At 46.0% G+C, this 27,849-nt stretch overlaps 1 protein-coding gene across 3 annotated transcripts in view; it reads right to left on the reverse strand.

The window, feature by feature from the left end:
* The window catches only part of Myh11 (myosin heavy chain 11), a 92,128-nt gene that overhangs the window by 57,566 nt on the left and 6,713 nt on the right, over positions 1-27,849 (reverse strand). For all 3 annotated transcript variants that reach the window (XM_038325241.1, XM_042054849.1, XM_038325243.1), the window contains exons 2-4: positions 22,876-23,236; positions 15,111-15,267; positions 4,391-4,418 (exon numbers count right to left, since the gene is read on the reverse strand). In XM_038325241.1, the coding sequence (XP_038181169.1) occupies positions 4,391-4,418; positions 15,111-15,267; positions 22,876-23,220 (530 nt within the window). In that variant the 5' untranslated portion in view covers positions 23,221-23,236. The remainder of the gene's footprint in view (positions 1-4,390; positions 4,419-15,110; positions 15,268-22,875; positions 23,237-27,849) is intronic.

Here is a 27,849-nt window from a genome sequence, read left to right on the forward strand (position 1 = left end):
AGAGTCTGCTGTCCAGAAATGATGTCTCATGTCAGCTTCCTGTTGTCCCCTGAACTGGGCACAGTTTGAATGAGAACTGTTATGCACTGGTAGTGTGTCTGAGTGTGGTCCCTAACAGGTGGAGGCGGGTCTGTGGAGGCGGGCCTTTGACAATCACAGCCTACTAGCTTGCAGCTCAAGCTCTCTACACCCTGTTGGCCGCAGACAAGAAATGACTGGTGCAGGTTCTCCTGCCAAGGATTGACCCAGTGTAGCTGACAAGATGAACTGCATGGTTATAGTAGTGTGAGTTCCGTGCTGCCCTCTCCTTTCCCAAAGGACAAACTAGGCGAGGGTCCTGGATGGTGTACAAAGAACAAGAGAGCCTTCCTGACCTTGGGTGCCACTTGAACAAACGGCTCACACTCCACGTCACCACACCACAAAGGCCAGAGCCTCACGCTGGGGCCTTGGCAAACCCTTGCATCAGTGAGTTTCTTTTACCACCTATTTTGTCTCAGGAAGGATAGAAGAGAACTAATACTTCGGTGCCAGACAAGGGGCAGCCAGGGCCCTGTGTGTACTAAGCGCCTGCTCTGGGCTCACTTGGACCTGCACTTCAGGGCCTTTAATCCTCCCAGCCATCTACTAAGGAACTTCCTGATTATTCTCATCTTCTTGGGGAAACTGAGGCTTAGAGACTTTGAAATAAAGTACTCTAGTTCTAGGTACCCTTATGAACAGAAAATAGAAAAGGAATACAATTTGAACTCGGGTCTAAATAATAAGACAACCCATATTCTCCCACCTCCACTCTTTTATTTTGATAAACGAGAAAGGGAAAGATAGAGGGACATTCCAGCCTTGGACTCTGAAACTGAAGTCATGGATCAAAGAACTAAACCACTCAGTTATGTCCACCATAGTACAAATTACTTCAGTGGAGCTAATGTCAAAATAGTGGATGAATTTCCCTTTCAACTGAAGGGATCTTGGTCAGGGCTGGGAGGGAAAATTCTGAGACCTGAACACAGATCTCGCGATTCTGTCCCAGGTCCATGTCCTACCACCCTATGCCTCCCCATCTGGCCTTCATTCTCTCCTTTTGACATCAGGAGGGTATCAGCTGCACACACTCTGGGAACCTGTCCCTTCCTGTGGTCCTCGAGGCTCAGCTATTTCCAAGTTTCTCTGATAAAAATAAATTCTTAGATGGCTTTGCCAAAGAATACACCCAAGTCCCAGGCTCCAGGCATCTGAAGTTGGCAGGCTCTGGGTGGCTCCAGAAACATGCCTGTCTCTGCTTTGGTGACCCTGGAACTCTGGGTGACAATGCTATCCCCCATCTAAGCCCCTGCCCTGGTTCTGGAGGCCCCTGGCTTAGCCTGATAGAACTGGGTTTGTCATGACCCACAGCTGCATTTACTCCCTTGGTGTGTGTGTCCTGCAGAAGCTCATGGGGACTGCTTTAAAAAAAAATCCCTATGCTGACAGAATGTTCTGGAAATTCTTAGTGACTTCTCATCATGGAACCGTACATTCTCATTTACATAATTTTAACACTACAGGGCAGTCATGTCTCTCTGAGTTATCACAGGTTATTACTGACCTCAACAAGGACCCAAACTGACTGTATACTCACACTCCTCCTACGATCCACCCCTAATGCAAGCTGGCTGTGTGCTCTGGTATTCATGTTCAGCTCCCACACAACCTGTAAAGCCCAGTTAGACAGTACCCATTTAAATATTGTCTGGACTCAAAGTATTTTCCCCCTATAGCCCTCATTAGCTAAATGGCACAGGAGCTCCTGGGTCAGACAGTCTGAGATCAAATACCCACTCAACCAGTCATCTGCATGGCCTATGGTAAGTCACTTAACCTCCTGTACCTCTGCTTCTTTACCTACAACATGGGTATAAGTCAAGCACTCTATATGACCACTGTGAAGGTTAAACAAGAGGACACAACACACAGAATGGTGACTGTCACACAGTCATAGCTGTTTTTCCTCCATGGCCGCTTCCTCCCTTGTCCTTGCATGCTCTATCTGTACCACGATCTCCATCACTGGTTCTCACACTAACCCACAAGCCCTGCCACCTTTCTCCCCATTTAGGTGTGGAGTAGGCAAGTCACTTCTGTACAGGGCTAGATAGCAGTCATTTCTGGCTTTGTGGGCATCCTGGTTGGTTTCTGTCAATTTGACACAAATCTAGACATATCTGGGTAGAGGGACTCTTGACTGAGAAAAAATATCTTCTTAATTCTTGCCTTAAGTGGTGACTGATGTGGGAAGGTCCAGTCCATTGTGGGTGGTGCCATGGTGGGACAGGTGGTCCTGGTGTTGTAAGAAAGCAGTCAAGCAAGCCATGAGGTGTGCTAGGTTATGGTCTCTGCCTGCAGCAGTCCCTGTCGTAGGTTCCTGCCCTGATTTTCTCTGGTGATGGACTATGATGTGGAGTGTGATATAAACTACCCCCCCCCCCCATTTCGCTCATGTTGCTTTTGGCATGGTGTTTTATCACAGCACTAGAAAGCAAGTTAAGATAGCCTATGGTGCCTCATTATCCCTGCTTGGCATGGCTGCTCCAATGTGGAAGCAGCTGTGGAAGCAAGTGGATTGCAGATGTACTTCAATAAAACTTAATTTACAAAATACAAGTGTCCATTTTTTGTCCGGCAATCTTGTCTACTTCCAGTATCCAGGAGGATAACTATATGTTTTTCTTTGGGTTCACCTTCTTATATAGCTTCTCTAGGATTTTTTTTACGAATTATAGGCTCGATGTCCTTTATTTATGGCTAGAAACCAATTATGAGTGAGTACATCCCATGTTCATCTTTTTGGGCCTGGGTTACCTCACTCAGGATGGTGTTTTCTATTTGCATCCATTTGCATGCAAAATTCAAGATGTCATTGTTTTTTACCGCCGAGTAATGGGGGGAGGAGGGATGGGGAGAGAAAAGTGTGAAGTGGAGGATGGGAAGAGCTTGGGGGAATAGGATGGTTGGGATATAGGAAAAGTGGATATGAGAACAAGGAATTATATATCTTAATTAAGGGAGCCATTCTAGGGTTGGCAGAGACTTGACTCTAGAGGGGTTCCCAGGTGTCCAGGAAGACGCCCCCAGCTAGGTCCTTGGGCAGCTGAGGAGAGGGTGCCAGAAATGTCCAGATCCTATTGCCATACTCATGAATATCTTGCATATCACCATAGAACCTTCACCTGGCATTGGATGGAGAAAATGACAGAGCCCCACATAGGAGCACCGGACTGAGATCCCAAGGTCCCGATGAGGAGCAAAAGGAGGGAGATCATGAGCAAGGAAGTCAGGACCGTGAGGAGTGCGTTTACCCATTGAGACGGTGGGACAGATCTAACGGGAGACAACCAAGTCCAGATGGAATGGGACTGATGGAACAGGGGACCAAACCGGACTCTCTGAATGTGGCTGACGGTGGAGGAGGACTGAGAAACCAAGGACAATGGCAATGAACATGAACTCTAAAGCATGGACGGGCTCACTGTGAGCCTTGTCAGTTTGGTTGCTCACCTTCCTGGACTTAGGGGGAGCTGGGAGGACCTTGGACTTAACATAATGAAGGGAACCTTGATGGCTCTTTGTCTTGGAGAGGGGTGGAGTGGGGGTATGGGTGGAAGGGAGGGGAGGGAAGGGGGAGGAGATGGAAATCTTTAATAAAAAAAAAGTATATAAAAAATACAAAGTGTCTATTGATTTCACAGTGTGAGCTTCCTATGTCCTCATCCCTCAGAAAGAGGTCCTTAGTCCTGACACCTTTCTCTCTTGTTCTCTCTAAGGTCTCTTGTTCTCTTTCTCACACACACATACACACACCACTTATACAAATAAATGTCACAAAATAAGACAAGTGAAGAACCTCCCACACCCTCGAACCACTATGATGTTCTGCCCTTAGCACTTGGGGTTGAATGGCTATGAGCAAAACCCTCTGGAACCATAACACATAAAAAAATCTTTCCTGTTTCCAGTTGGTTATGAGATGTTAAGTCCCGGTGCTAGTAAAAGTAACTATTACTCAGGCTGGTGAGCTGGCCCAGCAGGTAAAGGCACCTGCCATCAACCCTGATACCTTGCATCCCATCCCCAGGACCCACATGGTTGGACAGAAATGACTCCTGCAAGCTGTCCTTTGACTTCTACCTGTACTGTAACACTTATGCACCCCCACATACACAATAACTAAATAAACTATAATTAAAAATAGAACGACTCCAGGCACCCTTAAGCATTCAAGTGTACTTGTTTCCAGCACGTGTGCCCTGTGACAGGGGTAGAACTGGGTTGTTCAGCTGTGACCATCAAAGGCCCCACACTGGTGATCTTTGTCTTCAGTAAACAACAAAGGAAGAACAGCCTCACTTACGTGCACAGAATGGACTGATCTTCACGATCTGCAAATAGAGAGAAAACAGTGTGAATTAGATTGAGCCCTGGATCTAAGGTCTGGACCTGGCTCAAGCTCCCCCACACTGGCCAGACTGGAGGAGGCCAGAGGCCAGCTATACTGGATCCTCAGAACACAAGGGCCAAAGTGAACCCATGAGGACAGCCACAGTCCCTGAAGTGACCCTTGAAAGAATCTTGAGTCTTGAGCCTGATGCACCTAGGAGGCCACAGGACCACCCCCCCCCCCAGTCACACCAACTCTGGGAGACCCAGAGCCTCCCCTGCCCTTATTAGGTTATAGACTGGGCACACTTTGGGTTCATGCTGACCAGGTGCCCTTGTGGCCACAGGTCTTTTTGCTGCGAGGCCTGGGGTATGTGTCTGAGCTTGCTGTATCAGCTGCATTAGCTGGGATGTGTTGTGGAAGACAGACCTGGATTGTAAGTACCAGAGCTCATCTCTCTTTTTCTGGAGGTGGGGGGCATCTGTCTTCATGTCACCCCTGCCATCCTAGAAAGCTACGCTAGCTGTTTTTATGTCAACTCAACACAAGCTGGACTCATCGGAAAGGAGGGAACCTCACTTGAGGAAATGCCTCTAAGATTTGGCTGTAAGACATTTTTTTTAACTAATGATTGATGTGGGAGGGTCCAGCCCATTCTGGGTGGTGCCATATCCAGGCTGATGGTCCTGGGTTCTATATAAGAGAGCAACCTGAGCAAGCTATGAGGAGTGACCCAGCAAGTAGCACCCCCCATGGTCTCTGTATCAGCTCCTGCCTCCAGATTCCTGCCCTGACTTCCTTTAGTGATGTGGAAGCATAAGCAGATAAATACGTTCCTCTCCATGTTGTTTCTGTCAGAATGTGTCATCATAGCAACAGCAACCCTAATAAGACAGAAGCCTTGGGGTGCCTCCCTTTGTGCTAAGGGAGGATTTAAGACTGCACCCAGAGGTGTACTGACTGGATCACCTGACTTAGAGTTTCTACTTGGTTAGGGCGAGGGTAGCACAGAGGCCTCCCTTGCTTCCCTCTAAGCCCTGATTTCTGTCCTTCTGCTTCCCCCATGTGTCTGCAAGCTCCTGTGTAGGCTCTGTTCTCTGGAAGTTGAAGGTCAGTGCCTGGTGTGTAGTACCAGAGACCCCCGCCCTCTGATATAGAGGACATCATGAGACCAAAGATCAAGCAGGCATGGTTGACAGCTTCTACTCAGAAAGTGTCCCAGAGAGCCAGCCAAGGCCTGGCTGTCCCTACCTATGAGGGACATGGGAACAGCAACCAACACTCTAACCAGCAGCCAAGAGCAGAGACATCCAAGTGCCACACCTGATCGCAATGCCAGAAGCAACATCTCTCACATCTCTTCCTTGCACCGTGGCCCTCAGCCTCAGTTTACCGCAGAGCTGCTGCTCTATGGACAACCTGCCTCCATTGCCAGCAAGATTGTTGATGTCCTGTTATATTTTTTGAATGAATCATAGGATATATGTACAGATCAGAGGACAGATAAGAAGATGGATAGATGGATAACGGGAGCAGGAAATTGGGAATTTAAGACCATCTTTGGCTACATAGTGAGTACCAGGCCAGGCCAGTTAGGGCTACATAGTGAGACCTATCTGAAAGAAAGAGGGGGAGGAAAAAAGGGAGGAAAAGAAAGATATAATAAAGGAAGGGAGGGAAGGAGGGAGGGAGGAAAAAGAAAGAAGCCCAATACATTCTGATTGAGGTGAGGGCTAGAGGAACCAGAGCCCTGTGACTAGAACCCAGACAGCAAGAATGTCTTTGCAACCTGATGACCTGACAGGGTCTCATATAACCCAGGTCAGCCTCAAATTCATAATGTAGCTAGGATGACTTTGAATATCGGATTCCTTGTCTCTACCTCCTCAGTTCTGTGATTGCAGGTGCCCAGCACTCACTGCTTATGCAGCACTGGGGATGGGGCCTCAAACACATTAGGCAGCTACTTTGTTCTCAGAGCTGTGGCCCAGCCAGTCCTGACCTCCATTATTTTTAGCAAGCAATGGCAGACCAGGGCTCTCTTCTTCCATATGACCTGAGGAGGGAGTCAGGCTTTCTCAGCAACCTGGCAAGAGCTAGGCCCTGAGCAGGAGAGATTTATAGGTCAGAGGCTCCTAGGCCTTCCAGGAGGAGGAGCAGTCTTAGTGCTGTGGGCCGCTGGCAGCTCTCTGGCCCAGGATGTTCCCATAGGAAACAAAAGCATGGGAAGCACAGCTCTGGCAAAAGAAGTGCTCCTTTGGGTCAGCTGTGAATCTGACCCAGGGAGGTTGCCTGAACTTTCCATGGCTGGGGCTTTCTGTTTCCTCCCTAAGCCCAGTCTTTGAGAGAGCCAGGGAGTGGGTGGTGGGATGGTTCAGAGGTGAAGGTGCCTGTGGTCAAACCTGAAGACCTAAGTAACCTTCCGACTCCCACAAGTTGTTCTTTGAAATCAATAAATGTAATTTATAAATTTTTAGAGGGAGAGCAAGGCCTTTTGCCCCACCACACACCTCCTTGTCCACTCGGGTCCTTGTTATTCACAGCTGTGAAATTCACAGGACATTAACTCAAAGCAAGTAACTTTTGGTACTTAGGATATTCACATCATACCACCTCTATAAAGTTCCAGAACATTCTGTCATTCCCCAATAAAACCCTCTGCCCATCAGGCCATCACCAACCATCAGCCATTCCCACTCTTTCCTGGTATCCATGTGCTCAGTCTATATCTGTGTGCACATACATGTTGACCTACTCTGGGTATTTCACACAGGTAGAGACACACAGCACCTCTTCTCATGCCTGGCTTCTTTCATGTTTGGGAGGGTTATCTGATTTGTACATTATATTGCAACTTTATTCTGTTCACAGCCAAGTAATACTCCCTTGTATAATAGACTACATTTTCTTTATCCACAGATGGAAGTGTGGATCATTCCTACCTTTGGGATGCTACTCTGGACTTTAATATACAAGTTTTTACTTGAGTACTTGCTTTCAGCTTTTCAAATCTTATCTGAGAGTCAGCACCTTCATGATACCATCTCTGCCTCCACACCTCTCTATGCTGGGACAGTGTGTCACCTCACCTGCAGGGCTGCCCTGGACAGTGGTACAAGTTTCACATTGTCTGACTACAGGGGAAATTGGTTGGACATTTGTATGTTCATGAAAACAAATAGTTTGCAGATTGAAGAAAAGCATTTTGAGAAAGAAGTGTTTCTTCCTAATTCTACAAAGTCTCCATGTTCTCCCTGGCTCCCTAATGTAGCAACTAACCTCCCCATCGTCATTATTTAACCTGTTAGTTTTTCAGTAAATTTTCGGAAAAACGTATATGACACACAGTGTTGTCCTTTTTTTTTTTCCAAGTTGGTAAAAAGAAAATACAAAGGCCTATGTAGCATTATATTCACATTCACTTCAAAGAGGAGGCAAAGGAGATATCCATTGTCTGATAGATGGATTTGAAAATGTGGTACATCCATTCAATGAGCTGGTATCCAGCTGTGAAAAGGGAAAGTGTGACACATGTTCCAGCAGGCGTGTATCTTGAAACAACTACACCAAGGGAAAGAAGCTGGTCTCAGAAGGTGACTCATTCATGGTTTTTTTTTCACCTTACTTGTCCATAACAGGCAAACTTGACTGCTTGCCTCGGACTGGGTGAGAATGTGGAGTGACCTCAATGAGCATAAGATTTGGGGGGAGAAGGATAACAAATTCTAACTAAGTTACACTGACAGTTCCATATTCTGCAAACAACTCACTAATGACCTGTGACTTGCATATTTATTTATCTACTTTGGTTTTTCAAGACAGGGTTTCTCTGTGCATATTCCTGGCTGTCTTAGAACTCTATCTGTAGACCAGGCTCACAGAGATCCACTTGCCTCTGCCTCCCAAGTGCTGGGATTAAAGGTGTGTGCCACCTTCCCCCTTCCCAGAATAAAGCTTTTAAAAAACACAATTAACTTTGTACTCCTTCCTTTTTGTTTGTTTTATTTTCAGTCTTTGACAGGGTCCTCTTGGTGCTGATGAAGTGAGAACAGGGTACTTGTGATGACACAAGCCAGCTCCACACCTCCTGAGGCCTGAGACTCATCAGGTTAGAGTCAAATCTTATCTGCCTTTCACACCTCCCCTACTTCAGCCCAGGGACCCTTGGTGACCACCCACAGGGTCCTATCAGAAGACTTAGTGTACCCTTCTCACATTTCACCTGTAATTTGCTGAGTCTAACTCTGGGCTCCCAAGTGTTCAGCCTTCAACACTGAGATAAGAAACAAGACCCACAGGGACAAAAGGCCTTTTCTGAGCTGGGGCCAAGCACAGCTCAGTTCCACTGTTGGATTAGGCAAGCTCTAGGGGTCCTAGACATCACAGGCGCCAGGCTGACACTATCTGTTATTTGGAAAGTTCTTCACTTCTCTGAATCTCAAGCTGCATCTCTAAAAGGGGGTTGACGATAGTGCCTGCCCCTTGCATGTATGATCAGGGGACACTTGTGCAAGCACACACACACACATATACACATTCATGCACACACACACACACACACACACACACACACACACACACGAGGTAAAATTTGTTGTTTCCTCAAGGCCAACAAGGTACATGTCCTTTTAAATTTAAATTTCGTTTTTATTTAGCATAAAATTATGGTATATACACCATAAAATTTCAGGACTGATTTTTAAAGCTAAGTGAGTCCTGTCTGCCCCAGGTTTCTGATAAAAGATTGAGAACACACCTTGCATATAAAAAGCAGGAAGCAACCATCCCCATGGAGCTAGGATGTGGCTCAGTTACAGAGTACTAGGCTAGCATGCATAAGATACAGGTTCAAAGCCCAGCACTGGAAGGGGAAAAAGCCCACAGCAACAATAACAAATGTTAGGATCCAGGCCAGACAGCTGCCTAAGCCACAACACAGCCTTCATGTATGACTGTCTAGCTACCAGAATTCAGATGCCTGGATTTTTCATTCTGGAGATGAGTTTGCAATGTCAAGACATACCAAAGGACATGGTAGCTAGCTTCTTTACTCAATTCCCTGCTCAAGTTATAAAATCTCCCCCTTCACCTTCTCCATAGACCTATAAGAAGGCACATCTCCAGAACTCCTGCCATGCTACCGTCTCTAGTGGTGAGGTTTAAGTTTCCTCAGAGCCCTTGTCATGCTGCTGTCTGTCTGTTTGTCCATGTGCTAATATATCTTTAAGTAAACTTCCTACATCCAACAATCCATTTCAGTGTCCCTCTTGAAGCCCTTAAAGACCCTAAAGAAAACAACAAGAGCTAGATGGTGGTGGCGCGCGCCTTTAATCCCAGCACTAGGGAGGAAGAGGCAGGTAGATCTCTGTGGTTTGAGGTCAGCCTGGTCTGAGTTTTTTCCAGGGTTTAGGGAGGTTCATGAAGCATGTTTTCTTTGGCTAACAGAATAAATAAAAATTAACTGGTAGAGGAGACTTGGGTATTGATGGAGGGAAACCTTGTTACAGTACTTTCCAGTTTTAAAAAGTCTTTCAAGTGGGGCCTGAAAAATTGTTCATCAGTTGTGCACATGCAGCTCTTGCTGAGGACCCAAGCTCAGTTCTTATCACCACATCACACAGCTCCCAACCACTTCTAACTCCGGCCTCCATGGAAACCTGCACTCATGTGCACAAACCACACAAATAAACACATAAATTAAAAATTTAAATTATAAATCTTTAAGGTGCTGGTCCTGGTGACACAGGCCTGTAATCTCAGTTACTTAGAAGGCTAAGGCAGGAAGTTAAGTTCAGAGCCTGTCTAGGATACAAAATATTTAAGGTCAGTTGGGCAACTTGGAGAGGCTCTATCTCAAAGGAAAGGTGAGAAGACGGCTGGGGGTGTAGCTCGGGGCTAAGAGTACTGGCCCGACATAGCGGAGGCCCTGGGTTTGATACTCAGCACCACACCCCCAAAACAAAATAATTCTTTGAAAAAAAAATCCCTACCACTGTAGAACCACATAGCTTGATGACTGTGCACACGGGAATACCATTGTCCCCTCCTGACCACATAGCATGATGTCTCTGCACACAGGAATCCCATTGTCCCCTCCTGATTACACCAAGACCAGGAAGGCCAAAGATTTACTAACTGGGCACACGTGACCCCAAGGATGAAAAGCATACAGTCCAGATCCAGAACCTGAGGCCATTAATGGCAAGATTCATTTAATAAATATAGAGAGATCAGAATGATACAGTATATGAGAGTAGTACCTTCCTTTTTGGGAACATATGAGGGGAACAGGCCCATATAGTGAGATCAAGACACAAAGGGATGCAATTAGGAAACAGTGCAGTGCTGATTATGCTATGTGGCACAAACCCTGCATTATGCTCCTTGAGGAATGAAAATTACTCTTAAATGTAGTGAAGTGGGCAGGCATGGTGGCACAGGCCTTTAATCCTAGTACTCTGAATGCAGAGATAGGTGGATCTTCATGAGTTCGAGGCCAGATCAGCCAAGGATACACATCAGAGAAACCGTGTCTCAACACCCCCACCTCCAAAAAAAAATTGTAGTGGTGTCTGGTCCCCAAGGAAGTCCTTTTCCCAAGGTCAGGCATTTGGATAAGGGCCTCAGTTCCCTCAGGGGCTTAAGGAAAGTTTCTGATTCAAACAGCCATGAGACCATTGAACTGCAGCTTATTATTATGTGATGCATAAACTGCTATGGCTAAGCCACTCGATTAGTTGAGTTACTTTCAACCAAAATCATGCCCAATAATATGAACACCAGATCTCGGCACAGTTCACCAAAGAGGCTTTTGAGCTGCTTTCCAAATACACTTTCATCCAGGGGACCACAAACGCAATAATACAACACAGACTGAATTCTAACTCCAAGACCTAGTGGGATTTTCCTACTTTGGATAGCACCATCCTTTGCAGGGCTCCCTCTGCTGGTCCTTGGGGGAATAGCAGGCTCATGTCTGGACATGAAGTTCCTATTACACCTGAGGTCTGGCAAACTGTTGGTAGCCTGGGGTGCTTCCACCTGGTAACTCCATCTTCTAGGCACACTCGGATTCCTGCCCTCAAGTACTGCCGACAGAGCTCTTCTCAATCCTCAGTTCAGACCTGTGTCCCTTTGAGTTGACAGTCCCTGTGGAAGAACTGGGTGTGCCTGTTCCACGAGGCCCTACCTGGTTGCTGCACCTGCTTGTGTAAACTGTGGTATCATAGCTATTAGCCTGCACAAGTGTTCTCCATATTGTCCTCCTGTCCATGAATCACTCCTAGTACTATACATATGAAAGGCTTAGGACAGTGTGTTCAGATTTGAGAATATTTGCAAATTCATAATGAGGTAGCATGAAGCTGGAAGCCAAGTTTCACATGTCTTCTAGATACTATCTGAATTTTTAAAGATTTTATTTCTTAGGAAGTCAGAACCGCGAGGGGTTGGTCCACCCACTGAGACAGTGTGCCTGATCTAATGGGAACTCACCAAAGCCAGCTGGACTGACTGAACAAACATGTGATCAAACTAGACCTCTGAATGTGGCTGACAATTGGGGCTGATTGAGAAGCCAATAATAATGGCACTGGGATTTGTCTCTACTGCATGTACTGGCTTTTTTGGGATCCTCGTCTATTTGGATGCACAGCTTCCTAAGCCTGGATGGAGTGGGGAGGGCCTTGGACTTCCCACAGGGCAGGGCACCCAGCCCTCTCTTAGGTACCCTCTGGAGGGGGTCGGGGGAGGGTGAGTGGGGGGGCAGGAGGGAAATGGGAGGAGGGGAGGAAGTGGAAATTTTGAATGGTATTATTTATAAAGCAATAAAAAAGAAAACCTAAATACTAAAAAAAAAATTATTTCTTTAATTGTGTATGGGGGGCGGGGAGTCGGTGTCCACATGAATGTAGATGCCCATGGAGACCAGAAGGATTGTTGAATCCCTTGGAGCTAGAGTTACAAGACTGTGTGAGCTGCCTGACCTAGGTGCTGGGAACCAAACTCAAGTTCTCTCTGTTAGGAATTTTCCTAATGCGAGCTCTCTGCCGACGCAAAAATCCCAATCAAGCCAAATCACAACAAACCAGACTAAAAAATATCCAGGTAAATGGTATTCCTGCGTTCTCAGGTGGCCCCAAGGGTGACCACCGGGGTGGGGGTGGGGTGAGATGGGGGGTGGTACACACAGGACCACATGATTCTCCTTTGAGAGCTATCTTAAATACCCTGTGAGAGAGGTCTGGCATGCTGGGATTTGGAGTCTCTCAGGCCTGGGGGCTAGGGGCTGGGGGCTACACTACCAATTTAACATTCTGGAAGAGCAGGAAGTGTTCCTAATAACTGCTAAGTCATGTCTCCAGCCCTCAAAGCTCATTTCACATGATGTTTGTTTGTTTGTAGACAGGATTTCTCTATGTCGTCCTGGATGTCCTGCAGCTCTTCATGTTTATCAGACTGGGCTGGAAGTCACAGAACTCTGCCTGCCTCTGCCTCCCCAGAGCTGTAATGGTGATCCCACACACCATTACACCTGACCCATGCAATATTTCAAATAACTTTGCTCATTAACAAAGTTTCACAGCCTAGAATTTGCACTTCCTAGAATTTGCAATAAAATTATCCCAGATCTTGGAGCATTTTAGATTGTGGGTTTCAGAACTGGAGATGTTCCATCTGTACTGCCTTATGTTCAGAAAGGATTTTGTTGATCAAACACCAGACTTGTTTTGATGTAGGATGTAATAGTTCATTTAATTCTCATGTCAGCACTAGTAGACAAGTCACAGACTTCTTGGTTTGGATGGATGCATTAGACAGGATCTCATTTTGTAGCCCTGGCTGGCCACAGACTCACTTGTGTAACCTAAGACAGTCTCAAACTTGCAGTCATTCTGCTTCCATCTCCTGACCCATCACGGTCAGAACCTACTTATGGATCCCTTTTTACAGAGAAGAAACAGAGGTACAGGACATTTACCAGTTTGGCACACAGCATGACACCCCCTTGTTAGGCACATGCAAGTAGAGGCAGTTCTGCCCTGGAATGCATGCTGTAATTAACATGTTGTTCTGCCTCTTCTGAGGAGGTGGGGGTGGGGAGAAGTTCCTCCTGAAAATGCTAATAAAAGTCAGTGTGTCATTCACTAAAGGTCAAGGCTGTGCTGATGGTGACAGAAAGTAGAATAGCACTGTAATTAGAATTAGCAAGGGTGTACTCTGAAGAGGTGTTGGCAGGGAAAAGGCATGAGGAATTTTCTAGAATACTTTATTCACATCTTTACCTTGATGGTAACTATTTTACTGTAGTCAGGTATAAAAATTAACTTCGCTGGGACTCTTCAATTAACACTTCCCCATTCTTCTGTTGCCAATCTACCACTTTGTCCCAGTAGAAATGTAGGAGCCAGCCATGATAAGCTAAATATGAACAGATCACCCAAAGGAAGTTCTTTTCTTCCAACCATTATCACCTGCCAGAGTAGGACTCAGCCATAGATAAGTTTAATGAAGGCCTGAGTCTCAGAGTTTACCCTGAAGCAATACCTGGTTGCATGAAGGACCACAAACTGAGATTACCTGAGCACCACCCAAGAGCAGGCCATCCAAAGGAAATGCCTGACGTTCCAACCGCTGTAGACAGGATCACCTGCCAGCACACCTCACCAGGACATCCCTAGACAAATGTCAGCCAACCAGGAGTCCTGAACCTCAGAAATCCCTCACCCCCACATTTACCCAACTCTAATTGAGCTCAGGGTTCTCCATTTATTCCAGTATGTTGGACACATGGAGAGACCAAGTTTGCAAACTTGAATAAAATAAAGGCTCTTTGCTTTTACATATGGGACTCAGTCTCCTTGTTGGCTTTTGGGGGACTTCGTACATTTGGACATAACAGAAACACTCATTCAAAAGTGTCAACTGGGTTGAGAATTCCAGACCCCAAAGCCCCAAATCTGAAACTTCTTTAGTCCATACATAAAGTCACAAAGGGAAATTCCATTTGACAAAATGTTGCTTAAAATTATTTAAAATGTCAAAAATTACCTTGAAACTATATAAAGTAGAAATGAAACATGAATGTTGTTTTTAGAGTTGAATTCCAGTCCCACAAATTCTCATCATACATATTATGAAAATATTCCTAAATCGGGGGAGGGGCAAGGTTCCAAATCGACGGCAGCTCTGGTCCGGAACATTTCAGATAAAGGAGTCACAAGCTGCCACACCTGAACTTGGAGTGTGTGTACAAAGGCCCTCCATTGGTAAAGCCAGCAGAACAAGGCTCACAGAACTGCCACAGAGACTCTTAGCCCCTTTCACATACAAGGAAGTTGGGACTGTGGAGAAGACATCTGACTACGACCCCAGGGATAGAGACTGGTAGGTGGCAACCCAGGTCCACAGCTTATCCACAGCCTGTCCCCAGCTTCTTCCTCTCTGGCAGCTGGCTAGGCCAGGGCCATGGAACAGTCACAGGGATGGCAGAAGTCAGAGAGGGCAATGCCCGTATTTGCTCAAGCCCTGCATTCCCGCCCCTCCTTGCTACAGACTGATGTTCCTTTTGTTTTTGCCCTTTTTTAGTCATGGCCCTGACTGCCAAACTCCACATTCCTGATGGGGACTCAGGCAGGTGGGGGTGGGGACTGAGGCTGAGCCCTGAGGTGGTTCTCAGGCCTGGCAGGCTCACCTTGTAGCATGCTTCTGTAGGCTGTGTCAGCAATGGCGTAGATGTGGGGCGGCATCTCATGCCTTTTCTTGCCCTTGTACATGTCCACGATCTTTTCTGAGTAGATGGGTAGGTGCTTGTAGGGGTTGATCACCACACAGAAGAGGCCGGAGTAGGTCTGCAAAAGAGAGCCAGGCTCAGTTCTGGACTTTTGGATGGGTGGGAGAACTCCCACACCCCAGCCAGCAGCCTCATACCACAGTGGGGGAAACTGAGGCTACTCAGAAACTCAGCAGGAGTATTATGGAGAAGGAAGATAAAAGCAAGATTGAGCCGGGTGGTGGTGGCGCACGCCTTTAATCCCAACACTCGGGAGGCAGAGGCAGACGGATCTCTGTGAGTTCAAGGCCAGCCTGGTCTACAAGAGCTAGTTCTAGGACAGGCTTCAAAGCCACAAAGAAACTCTGTCTCGAAAAACCAAAACCAACCAACCAACCAACCAACCAAACAAACAAACAAACAACCCCCCCCCCCCAAAAAAAAAGCAAGATTGAGTTGTTTCCCGGCCACGTGTGGTAGAGTTAAACCAGTTTAAGGCTCCCAAACCTACCACTGTCCTCTGTCTCACTAAGCCTCGGGATCTTAACTTGTATGTCTGTCTGCACATGCTCATGTGTGGGGTACACATGTACATGTGTGCAGGCATGTGGAGGCCACAAGTCAACATGGGGCATCTTCTCCAATTCCCTCCTCTTTAATGTTTAAGATGGGATCTCTCACCGGTTTGATTAGGCTGGCTAACAATAAGCTCCAAGGATTCTGTCTCTGCCCTCCTAGCATCAGGTGACAGGAGTGTGGTCACTACATCCAACTTTTCTCCATGGGTGCTGGGAACTCAACTCAGGTCCTCATAAATGAATAGCAAGCACTTTACCAACTGAGCCATCTTCCCAGCAATCCCAAAATTCCTTTTTTTATCTATCTCATTTTTATTTTTTATTTGATTAAAATATAGACTACTACTTACAGAGTACCAGTGGGCAATGGCAGCACACACCTTTAATCCCAGGAGCAGAGGCAGGTGGATCTCTGAGTTCAAGGCCAGCCTGGTCTACAGAGTGAGTTCCAGGACAGCCAGGGCTAAACAGAGAAACCCTGTCTCAAACAATAAAACAAAACAAAATGAAAAATAATGACAATGTGGTTTTTAATTTATAACATAAAGAGTCAGTGATGAAAAAGCTAACCACAAAAGCCTGAGGAGAAGGGAGTAACGTGTAGGCAGTAGGACTGTCCTAATCTTATATAAAAAGGGGACAATGTGACTGAATGATGCTATTATTTATTGAAGAAGTCTTAGAAGTAATTTAATAATTTAGAAATTTAAATAATGACAAGTGAGAAGCACATATCTCAAACCAGAGGAGCCACTGAAAATAGTAGCAATGAGTGCTAACCCACAATAGGGAGGATGCATCTTACTATATATAGCATGTTCAATGGTGAAAGGGAACAAAGGCTGGGGGTGTGGCAGTGGGTAGAGTGTTTGCCTAGAATGCTCAAAGCCCTGAGTTTTATCCCCAGCACCACATAAAGTATCTGGAATCCCGGTACTCAGAGCATCAGAAGTTCAAATTCATCCTCAACTAAAAAGCAATTTTGAGGTCAACCAGGGCTACATGAAATCCTGTCTTTAAAAAAGAAAAGGTGGTGGTAAAATGACAAGGAATAAATGTGAGAAATAACAACAAAAATCAAAAGCAAATTACATGTGCTGCTCTTCACAGTTGCACAATTGGTGAGGAGAAGGGAAGGACTAATGGGGCTACAGTGGCCTCAAAGGCCCAAGTCCTTCCTGGTCAGGAGAGAATACAGCAGTGACAGGAGACATGTACCGACCAAGAGGAGTGCTGGGGTGACCATGGAGATTCCTGGGGTGCTGAAGGATCAGGGGATTGAAGGCTCAGAGCAGATAGGGAGGCAACAAGCAGCACGTGGGCTGTAGCTGGAACAGTCAGAGGGAGGAGGCATCTTTGGAGGTTAGCAGGGGTCAGGACAGCCTCCAGCTTTCAGTGGGAGATCTGCCCAGTGGCTCCCAGGTCAGGGCATTTTCTGACCTGAAAAGGCCAGCTGCAGTCACCTCTACACACCTGTTCTGTCCTCTTCGGCCCCAACCTAAGACTTGGCAGGTAGTAGGTACTAATTAAATGCTTACTAAATGACTGCCAAGGTTAAGTTGAAGCCTCCCCAAGGGTAGATGCAGCTTGCCTTTGCTGTATGTCCTAGAGACCTTGAACTGCACACAGTAGGTGTTCAATGGACCCTCTGTGTCACAACTGTTCCTTCCTATCTCCGACATACCCAGGCTCTCAAAGAGTAGTGTCAGTAATTAATCATCTAAATGAAAATCATCAGCCAGGCTCTACCTGTTTCAGGTCTCAATCCTGGCCCCCAGAATGATGTCATTTATGTATAGGACACTACCACCATCTCCTACCCCAGTCTAAACCCCAGGCATAAATGACATCATTCTGACTGCTCCTAGGTATGATTGAGGTAGTTTATTGTAGGTACAAGGGAGAAAACAGAGAAATCTGGGAGGGTCCAGACTGAACTGGGCTGTGAGAGGGTAGTGGGGAGCAAGAGAGAGGAACAAGGAGCCAAGAAGCCAGGAGACCTTGAGGCAAAAAGGACTTGGAGTCAAAATGTCTAGGTCATTGGGAAAGAGCAGGCGGGGGAAGGGCAGCAAAGTTCAGGGGCTAGAGAGTTTAGGGTAGTGGAGGCATGCCAGCCAGGATGACCCTTTAGCAGGAGATACTGGGAGAGCCCAGGGACAGTGGCTGCCTTGATATGTTAAATACTCACCTTGGCTAGCCAGTTGTCCTGAGTCTGAGACCTAACAATTTCCTGCTTGCCTCTCCTTTGGAGCCCAACTACACAGCAAGCACTTAATCCACACTTGAGGCAAATGTGAGTCTGCTCAGCTGGCAAATCCTCTAGCGCAAACCAGGGTCTCATGTCCAGGATAGTCCCTCTCCTGATGTTTGTTTGAGTTCAGAGGTCCCAACATAACCTCCCTTCCTGTGTCCCAGTCAGGCATCTCAAAGCTCAATGCCACCAGCAGGTCCCAGCTGGAGAAGGATCTCCTTTTTGTGACCGTATTAGGAAGCAGGCCTGGCTGCTCCTCATGCTTTATATGGTCAGCCGCAGAGCACGGAGCAGGAGCTGCTCCCAAGGCCTTGGCCTCAGGAAAAGAGGATTGGGAGTGATGGGGAAGAAGCTGAGGGACAGACATATGCCAGGGGAAAATCTCGGCTTTGCCTCATAACCCACTAGATGTGTGCATGGCCTAACCGTGAACCTCCACTTCTCTCCAGAGACTAATTGGAACCCTGCATTTTCTACAGGGCTCTCTGTGGCATCCGCACTTTCTGAGTAGCTATGCTGAAGACAGACACTTCATCGAGAATGTACTTCTACTGTGGCTGGAGCCAATGACAGCTGGGCAGTCTGTTGTAGGGGTAGTCTTGCTGGGCAGTCTTTTGTACGGGTAGTGTTGCTGGGCAGTCTGTTAGTAGGGGTAGTCTTGCTGGGTGGGCATCTGTTAGTGGGGGTAGTCTTGCTGGGCAGTCTGTCAGTGGGGGTAATCTTGCTGGGCATCTGTTAGTGGGAGTAGTCTTGCTGGGCAGTCTGTTAGTGGGGGTAGTCTTGCTGGGCAGTCTGTCAGTGGGGGTAGTCTTGCTGGGCAACTGTTGTAAGGGTAGTCTTGCTGGGCAGTCTGTTGTAGGGTGTTTTTCTGGGCAGTCTGTTGTAGGGTAGTCTTGCTGGACAGTCTGTTAGTGGGGGTAGTCTTGCTGGACAGTCTGTTAGTAGGGGTAGTCTTGCTGGACAGTCTCTTAGTGGGGGTAGTCTTGCTGGACAGTCTGTTAGTGGGGGTAGTCTTGCTGGGCAATCTATTGTAGGGTAGTCTTGCTGGGCAGTCTATTGTAGGGTAGTCTTGCTGGGCATCTGTTGTAGGGTAGTCTTGCTGGGCATCTGTTGTAGGGTAGTCTTGCTGGGCACCTGTTGTAGGGTAGTCTTGCTGGGCATCTGTTGTAGGGTAGTCTTGCTGGTACAGTTCATGGCCACACAGCAGATCATACTCTGCTACGAAGAGTACACATGCAGATACAAGGATATGCAGAATGTGGCCTGTGCTGCCACTTTGAGGGAACAGAATGTGTTCTGCATTTATCTAAAATGTTTAAAATAGTGTCCAGGACTTGTTAAAACAACAACAACAACAAAACAACCAGGAGTTAAAAATAGTGGGATCACATCTATAATCCCAGAGCTGGGAAAACTGAGATGGTGAGATGGAAGGATATCAAATTTGAGGCTAGCCTGAGCTAAGTAGTAAGATCCTGTCTCCAAGCAAATGGTGGGCCAGTTTCTCTAAGGGTGGGGGTGAAGGATTAGAAGCTGGAATGAAAGGGAAGGCTCTCTGTTCCCTCCCAGAGCTTATTTATTAGCTGTGGACCTCAGCTATTAGTAGGCCTAGATCTGACTAGATAGGTCCTGACAGAGGTAGAAGACCACAGTGCAGCCAGGCAAAATGGGCAAGATGCGTAAGGTTCAAGGAGTGGTACTGTTGTTGGTTTGTTAGACTCTCAATCTGCACAGATAACCCTGTCAATCACATATGTCCCCAAGATAAAGGATTGGGAGTTGAAAGTGGGGAAAGACTCTTGTTTTTTGAAACATATGCCTTTCTTTTGGGGTTGTATGCAACATATGTGTATGAGTGCATGTTGTGACTCACTGGCAGGAACCTGGTGAGGTCCTGGGATCCACCTGTCTCTACCCAGTCAGTGCTAGGGTTGTAGAGGTACACCACCATACCTGGCCTCTTATGTGGGCACTGAGGATCCGAACTCAAGTTCTCATTCTTGCATGGCAAGCACTTTTCCCACTAAGCTACCTGCCCAGCCTCAACATACATGTTTTCAATAAAGTTTTGAGTGGATAGCCTTGTATCATCTTTAAAGCCATAAGGTTGTAAGAATTAATTCATGAAGCTCCCCAAGAGGTGGCCTGCAGTTGTCATATTTTTCTATGCTCTGGGGCACTATGGAGTGACTTCTTTCAGCATTCCTACTCAGGAAAGTCCCTGGCACATGATAGGCCCACAGTTGAGCTCCCTCCTCTCCTGTAGCCCCCTCCCGCATATCCCCCAGTGCCATGCCTGGAACAGAGCTGACTATGTCCTCTGTGAGAAATTACAGAGAGGTCTCGGTCAATGACAATGTACAGAAGAGCCAGGGTGCCTGAGATAGACCAGTAGGCAGAGCTATGTAGAGGTAGGCTCTACACTCTGCAGCGCAGCAGTCGTGCAAGAAACCCATGTCAGAAGAGGCAGGCTGGCCCTCAGAACCTCCTAGATGCCTTCTGAAAGGCCCCTTGTTTAGGATGAAACCAGTAGACGGACTCTATCATTAAGGAAAAAAATCAGACAGCCTCCTGAGCACACCCGGTCAGCAGGAGTCCGGTCACTCCTGGCTCTCAGACCCATACTGTTTTTATTTTATCCTGGGCAGAAGTTTCTATGAAGTGGTTCATTTGAGCAGAATGATACGCGGCAGCAGTATCATTCTTCGGCCAAGAGGACTGAATCTAATCCTCCCAGAGAAGCGTGACAGGGTTCTAAAGCATCCAGTCAGTTTTAATCTGTTTCTAAGGCGCTCTCTTGGGAATTTCCCAAGGCCCCTTGCCTCCCGATTTCCACCATGTCAGAAAATTGTGAGGTGAAGGAAGCATGCAGGCCCATCTCTGTCCCCATATAGTGGTGACACATCTTGAGGGGAGTCTGGAGTCCGAGAGCCCAGTGCTCTATTCAGCAAGTACTCCTAATTTTCCTAATTTGGAAAAAAGAATGTAGAGTATTTTACAGTCCACAGGGAGCTTTTTGTCATTTCAAGAAGCAAACAGTAGTAGGTATGTCTAACTTGCAGTCCATGAGCTGTGTGAGTTCCAGAATAGATATGAACTTGGCCCAACATATCTGTAGGCGACAATATTTTGCCACATTGTGAAAGGTTGGATGCCTTGAAGGGTGAAATGAGATGTTGAGGTCATGGGAGTATCTTTTTTCAGAGGATGTGAAAAGGACCCAACAAATGACCAGTAACTGCCAGTTACAGCAGATACAAAAGCAAGAACAAGACTGCTGGCATCTGCCATTAAGTATCCATGATCTCTTTCTAGAAAGAGCCTCAGTACAGACTTTCATGATCCCTCACAGTTCAGAGAAGAAAAGAAACAGGGAATTCAGAAGGATTTACCAGCACCTTCAGAGATGAAGGTGAACAAAAGCGTCTTTGCCTGCCAGGCAGTAACTATGGGAACATCTGTGTCCTTTGTGTCCTGAAGCGCTGGTCCAGTCCACAAGGAACCTGGGTCCTCCGGGTACCACCCCCATTAGGTAGTTAAGGCTGAGCATCAGAACGTGATAGTGAGAATATTTTAGAATTATGCCATCTGGTAGAACAGCTGTTAAACTCATGACATGTGGCCAAGATATAGCAGAAAAAATAATCTCATAAATATTCATGTTTAAAATGAATCCCATCACTTGGGAGGCAGATGTAGGTGGATCTCTGAGTTTAAGGCCAGCCTAGTCAACTGGACAAGTTCCAGGACAGCCTGGGATACAAAAAAAAAAACCCAAAACAAAACCCTGTCTCAAAAAAAAAAAAATCAATGAGCCAATTAATTAATTAACTCACATTTCAATATAGTTAAGAGGTAAGTACCCAGAGACAGCCATATTGGAGAGTGTAACTACAAGTGGATCCTTATAGTCTTAAGTCCCATGTGACACGGAGGCCTCTGTAAAACCTGTTTAGATCCTCATGTGCCCCTACCTAGTTCTCAGGGCAGGAAGGCACCAGTCTTTCTAAGGAGTTTTTCCTAATTCCAAGATGGAAAAAGGGTCAGGAATGACACCCCCAACACCCGTGGTGTGCTGCCATGTGCCTTAGCACTCTGAGCATGTGACCACATGGACTCTTGGGAAGGTGATAGTTCCCATGTTAAAGACGAGAAAACGAGGCTTCCAGAATACAACAGTCTGTTCTTTACCTTGAACCAGGCAGGGAAGACAAGAGATGTGAACAGGTCTGAGAGACCCCACTTTGTAGTGTGACCCTCGCTTGTAGTCAAATATGTAGAATTTTGACCTACATCCTAAGTACAACTTTTGTGTTTATGTGGTGCACATGTGTGTAAATGTTCATTTAGAGGTTAATGATGGGTGGCTTCCTCACTTGTTCTCTGCCCTTTTTTTTTAAGATTTTATTTATTTAGTATACACACACCAGAAGAGGGCACCAGATCTCATCATAGATGGTTATGAGCCACCATGTGGTTGCTGGGAATTGAACTCAGGACCTCTGGAAGAGCTGCAGCCAGTGTTCTTAACCTCCAGCCCTTTTGCCTTATTTTTCCATTAAATGACCTTATCAATTCAGCTAGCCTGACTGCCTGGCAACCCTAGTGTCTGTACCTCCCAGCACTGGGGTTACAGGCAAGTGCTGTCAAGCCCAACTTCATGGGTGGTGGGGATCCAAACTCAGATCCTCATACACACATAACAAACACTGTTGCCTGACTATATAGCCCAGGCTGGCCTTGAACTCCCAGTCTTCCACATCAACCTCCCAGATGCTATGATTACGATGTGCACTACATCCAGCTCTCACAAACACGTTTTTAACTCCCTTCCTTTCACAAACCCCGAGATACTCACGTAGATTAGGCCTGAGAAGTATCGCTCCCTCAAGTTGTGCAGCACAGAGGCCTCATTGAGGCACGTCAGCTCTGCCATGTCTTCTACCTTGGAGAACTTGGGTGGATTCATTTTTTGGATGTCATCTTTGCCCACTGTGATCTTCTTTCCATTTTCCACCAGCTCCACAATCACCTCATCACCCTTCTCCTCCTTGACGCTGGCTGCTTCAAAGCCCTGCTTCTCTGAAGGGACCCATACCAGCTTCTTGGCCACCCAGTCGGCCTGGGCCATTGGGCTGTTAATGAAGTTTTTGTCCACAAAGAGGAACTTCTCATCGTCGCTGAGTTGTCCTTTCTGTGCCATGGTGCCTGATGGTCCCCTGTAGAGTGGAGAGATGGGGTCAGAGTAAAGCCTAGAGACAAGAAGGCCCTCACCTCACCCATCTAGGGATGAAGGATGTGGAAATACCTCACAAAATATTAAGAATCCTCCCTGTAGTATTGGTTATATTATTAAAGAGGGTGATAAGCCCAAGGCTCTTCAGTGAAGGAATGACCTGAGAATCTCAAATGTCCACCTGTGTGGGACTAGATATGTAAACCAGAGCATTTTTTTCACAGTGAACTACTTCTTGGTGCTTAAGAAGTTTGTATGACCACTTTCTAAATATAACCCCCACAGCACAGACACTGAAAGAAACAATGAATAAATGGGACCGCCTGAAACTGAGAAGCTTCTGTAAAGCAAAGGATACAGTCAACAAGACAAAACAACAGCCTACAGAATGGGAAAAGATCTTCACTAACATCAGACAGAGGCCTGATCTCCAAAATATACAAAGGACTCAAGAAATTGGACACCAAAAGATCACATAATCCAATAAAAAAATGGAGTACAGACCTAAACAGAGAACTCTCAACAGAGGAATCTAAAATGACTGAAAAACACTTAAGGAAATGCTCAACATCCTTAGCCATTAGAGAAATGCAAATCAAAACAACTCTGAGATTCCATCTTATACCTGTAAAAATGGCCAAGATCAAAAACACTGATGATAACTTATGCTAGAGAGGTCATGTGGTAAAGGTAACACTCCTCCATTGCTGGTGGAAATGCAAACTGCTACAGCCCCTTTGGATATCAGTGCTGCGATTTCTCAGAAAAATAGGAAACAACCTTCCTCAAGACCCAGCAATACCACTTTTGGGTATATACATACTCAAACGATGCTCAATCGTACCACAAGGACATGTGCTCTACTATGTTTATAGCAGCTTTGTTTGTCATAGCCAGAACCTGGAAACAACCTAAATGTCCCTCAACCAAAAAATGGATAAGGAAAATGTGGTACATTTACACAGTGGAGTACTACACAGCAGAAAAAAAATTACATCTTGAAATTTGCAGGCAAATGGATGGATCTAGAAAACATCATATTGAGTGAAGTAACCCAGACCCAGAAAGACAAATATCATATGTACTCACTCATAAGTGGCTTTTAGATATAAAGCAAAGAAAAACCAGCCCACAAATCACAATCCCAGAGAACCTAGACAACAATGAGAACCCTAAGAGAGACATACATGGATCTAATCTACATGGGAAGTAGAAAAGACAAGACCTCCTGAGTAAATTGGGAGCATGGGGACCATGGGAGAGGGTAGAAGGGGAGGGGAGAGGAATGGAGAGGAGCAGAGAAAAATGTATAGCTCAATAAATCAATAAGAAAAAAATTAAAAAAGAAAAAAAAGTTTGTCTGAAAGTGCTGGCATGGGAAGATACGTAAACTTTTTGTTTCGCTTTGTTTTTTGAGGTAGGGTTTGTGCAGCCCTGGCTCTGTACACCAGGCTGGCTTTGAACTCAGATCCACCTGCTTCTGTCTCACAAGTGCTGGGATAAAATATGTGCACCACCACCACCTTGCTAGAGGGCAACTAAATCTTAACTGCCTGCTACAAAATAAAAGGCAGGTCCTCTGATAATTAAACACAGAACTACCATATGATCCAGGAATTTCATTTGTAAGATAAATGAATGTATCAATGCATCTAAGAATGTGGTCCTAAATGCTCCTAACAGGTTTATAACAGCCCCATAGTAGGAATACCACAATGCCTAAGAACTGACGGAAGAATAAATAAAATGTGGTAGCTTTATACAGTGGAATAGGCCATAAAAAGGAACAGAATGTCGCACCTGCTACAGTGTGGCTGAATTTGAAGACAACGCTAAAAGAAAGAACACATTTATCAGAAATGTCCAGAATAGGCAAATCCATGAAAACAAAGTCATCCTCAGCTATTTGAGAAGTTCAAAGCCATCCTTGGCTACATGAGATCTCTTTGCTGTTGTTTTGTGGTTTTTTTAAATAAAAAAAGTAATAAAACATTTAAGGGAGGATGGTATTGAGAGATGGTTCATGGAGTAAAAGTGATTGCCACAAAACCTGATGACCTGAGTTTACTCCTCAGGGTTCACATGGTGAAAAGAGCAAACCTGGGCTGGAGAGATGGCTCAGCCATTAAGAGCATTGCCTGCTTTTCCAAAGGTCCTGAGTTCAATTCCCAGCAACCACATGGTGACTCACAACCACCTGTACTGAGGTCTGGTGCCCTCTTCTGGCCTGCAGGCATACACGCAGACAGAATATTGTATATGTAATATATATATATTACATTATCATATATATATGATATATATATTATCATATATATATGAGCAAACCAACTCATGCAAGCTGTCCTGGCTTCTACACATGCACCACGGCATGTGTGAGCCCATACACATATACACCCGTGAAATAAATGTTCATTGTTAATTTTAAAAAAGGAGAATAAAATAAAACAAAACTTACATTAAGCACATAGCTCAACAGTGTATTTCACATTTTCTATAATAGATGAGGACCCTTTTTAAAGAGGCTCCAGTCACTCAATAGTGTGCAGGAGTAGGGTGTCATTCTTCCTCAACTGCAGCAAGCTCTTTTTAAATTGCAACAAAGTTAAAAAATCACAAAACATTCAACAGAAAAATGAAAAGACATGGAGATATCATCTAAACCAGGGCTCAGAAGCACAAACAATATTAACTGCAAAGATTGAGTCTCTGGCCAAAAAAGGAGAGAGGGCAGCTGGCTGCTCCCTGAGGCTTTGTTGCCCTTGCCAGTGTGAAGCTCAAGACTGCTTTGATCCAAACCAGGGATGCTGAAATTCTGCTTTCTAGACTGGGTGCTTGGAACCCTGATGCCCAGGGATATTTGGTGTTGGAGGAGGGGCCAGAACAGGATCAAGGATGCTTTTCAAACACAGCAGTAATGACGAAGCTAGTAGGCAGGGCACTGTTGACAACAGCACTCAGACCTGAGTTTGAATCTCCCTAACTGACATGAAAAGCAAGGCTTGCCATGTGTGATTGTGACCCTAGTACCTGAGGGAGTGGGAGACATGCAAGTCCAGACAGCTTGACGACAGAAACAGGGAGCTTCCAGTTCAGTCAGAGCCTGTTCCAGGACTGAAGTGTACATACTCACACACCCACCTGTATGCACCCCCCCCCAACACACACACACACACACACACACACATACAGAGAGAGAGAGAGAGAGAGAGAGAGAGAGAGCGCAGGTATGTGCCACAAATTCCTTGCCCTTCACTAAAAGATTCAGAGCCTAGAGAGGACATCACAGCTCATGGCAGATTTTATAATCAGAAAACTTGTGGGGAGAGAGACTCCCAGATCAACACTGGACAGGTACTTGCCTTGGAAAGAGTTCACTAAGCCCCCAGTGATCCAGTAATATCTGCGAACCATATGGAGTGATAGTTACTCTCTCATTTAATCCCATAAGTAAGTAAATGAATAAATAACAGAACCCTAGGATATGGCTAGGATATAGCCTAGAGGCAGAGTGCCTGCCTGGTCTGCTCCAGGCCCTGGGTTCCCATCACCAGCATCTAAAACACAATGCAAAAAACACATTTAAGGTGAGAGAGGACAATTTAAAGGCAGAACACTTGCCTAATATGCCCTAGACCCTAGGTTTTATCCCCAGCATCAGAAACACTTGTTTACAAATGAGGAAACTGAGGCGCAGAGGCAAAGTTGGTTGTTCGTCCTTTTAGTTGGTTGTTGTGGCCTCTGAAGAAAAAGCTTTTGTTTGGTGTGTGTGTGTGTGTGTGTGTGTGTGTGTGTGTGTTTAGAAATTTGAGGAGGTAGGCAGAGAACCTGAAGGCAGAAAGAATTCCAAGCATGCAGACAACATATCCTGCCTCTGTTCTTATTGTCAGAAGGACTTGCCAGCCAGGCACAGAGGCACACACCTGTAGTTCCATGATGGAGGAGGTAGATTTGAGGGAAGCCTGGGCTACCAAGAGAAACTGTCTCAAAACAAACAAACAGACTGAGATGTGGCACAGTGATGGATGGGATGTGGTACAGTGGTGAAGGATGGGATGTGGCACAGTGATGGATGGGATGTGGCACAGTGATGGATGGGATGTGGTACAGTGATGGATGGGATGTGGTACAGTGATGGATGGGATGTGGTACAGTGGTAAAGGATGGGATGTGGCACAGTGATGGATGGGATGTGGCACAGTGATGGATGGGATGTGGCACAGTGATGAAGGATGGGATGTGGCACAGTGATGGAACACTTGCTTAGCATGCTCCAGGCCCTAGCTCAAATCCCAGTACCAAGATGACAGCTGGGACCAGGGAGCACAATGGCAGCAGAGACCCCACAAGAGGGACTGAAGTGACATTTGACCTGTCCCTGCTCTGACTACTGATTTAGAATGAGTTTTCTCAGCCTCTATGCTATTGGCCTTGGCACTGACCAGTTCTCTGGCCCTGTACAGAGAGTTCAGCAGGGCCCACTCTATGTCGGTATCCACCCTTTCCCAGGTATGACATCAAAAGGAGGTTCAGATATTGCCAGTTATCAGTCCCAGAGGAGAAACTGTCCCCAGTTTGAAACAAAAATATTCTTAT

The sequence above is a fragment of the Arvicola amphibius genome, chromosome 4 (assembly GCF_903992535.2).
Source record: "Arvicola amphibius chromosome 4, mArvAmp1.2, whole genome shotgun sequence".
Taxonomy (NCBI): domain Eukaryota; kingdom Metazoa; phylum Chordata; class Mammalia; order Rodentia; family Cricetidae; genus Arvicola; species Arvicola amphibius.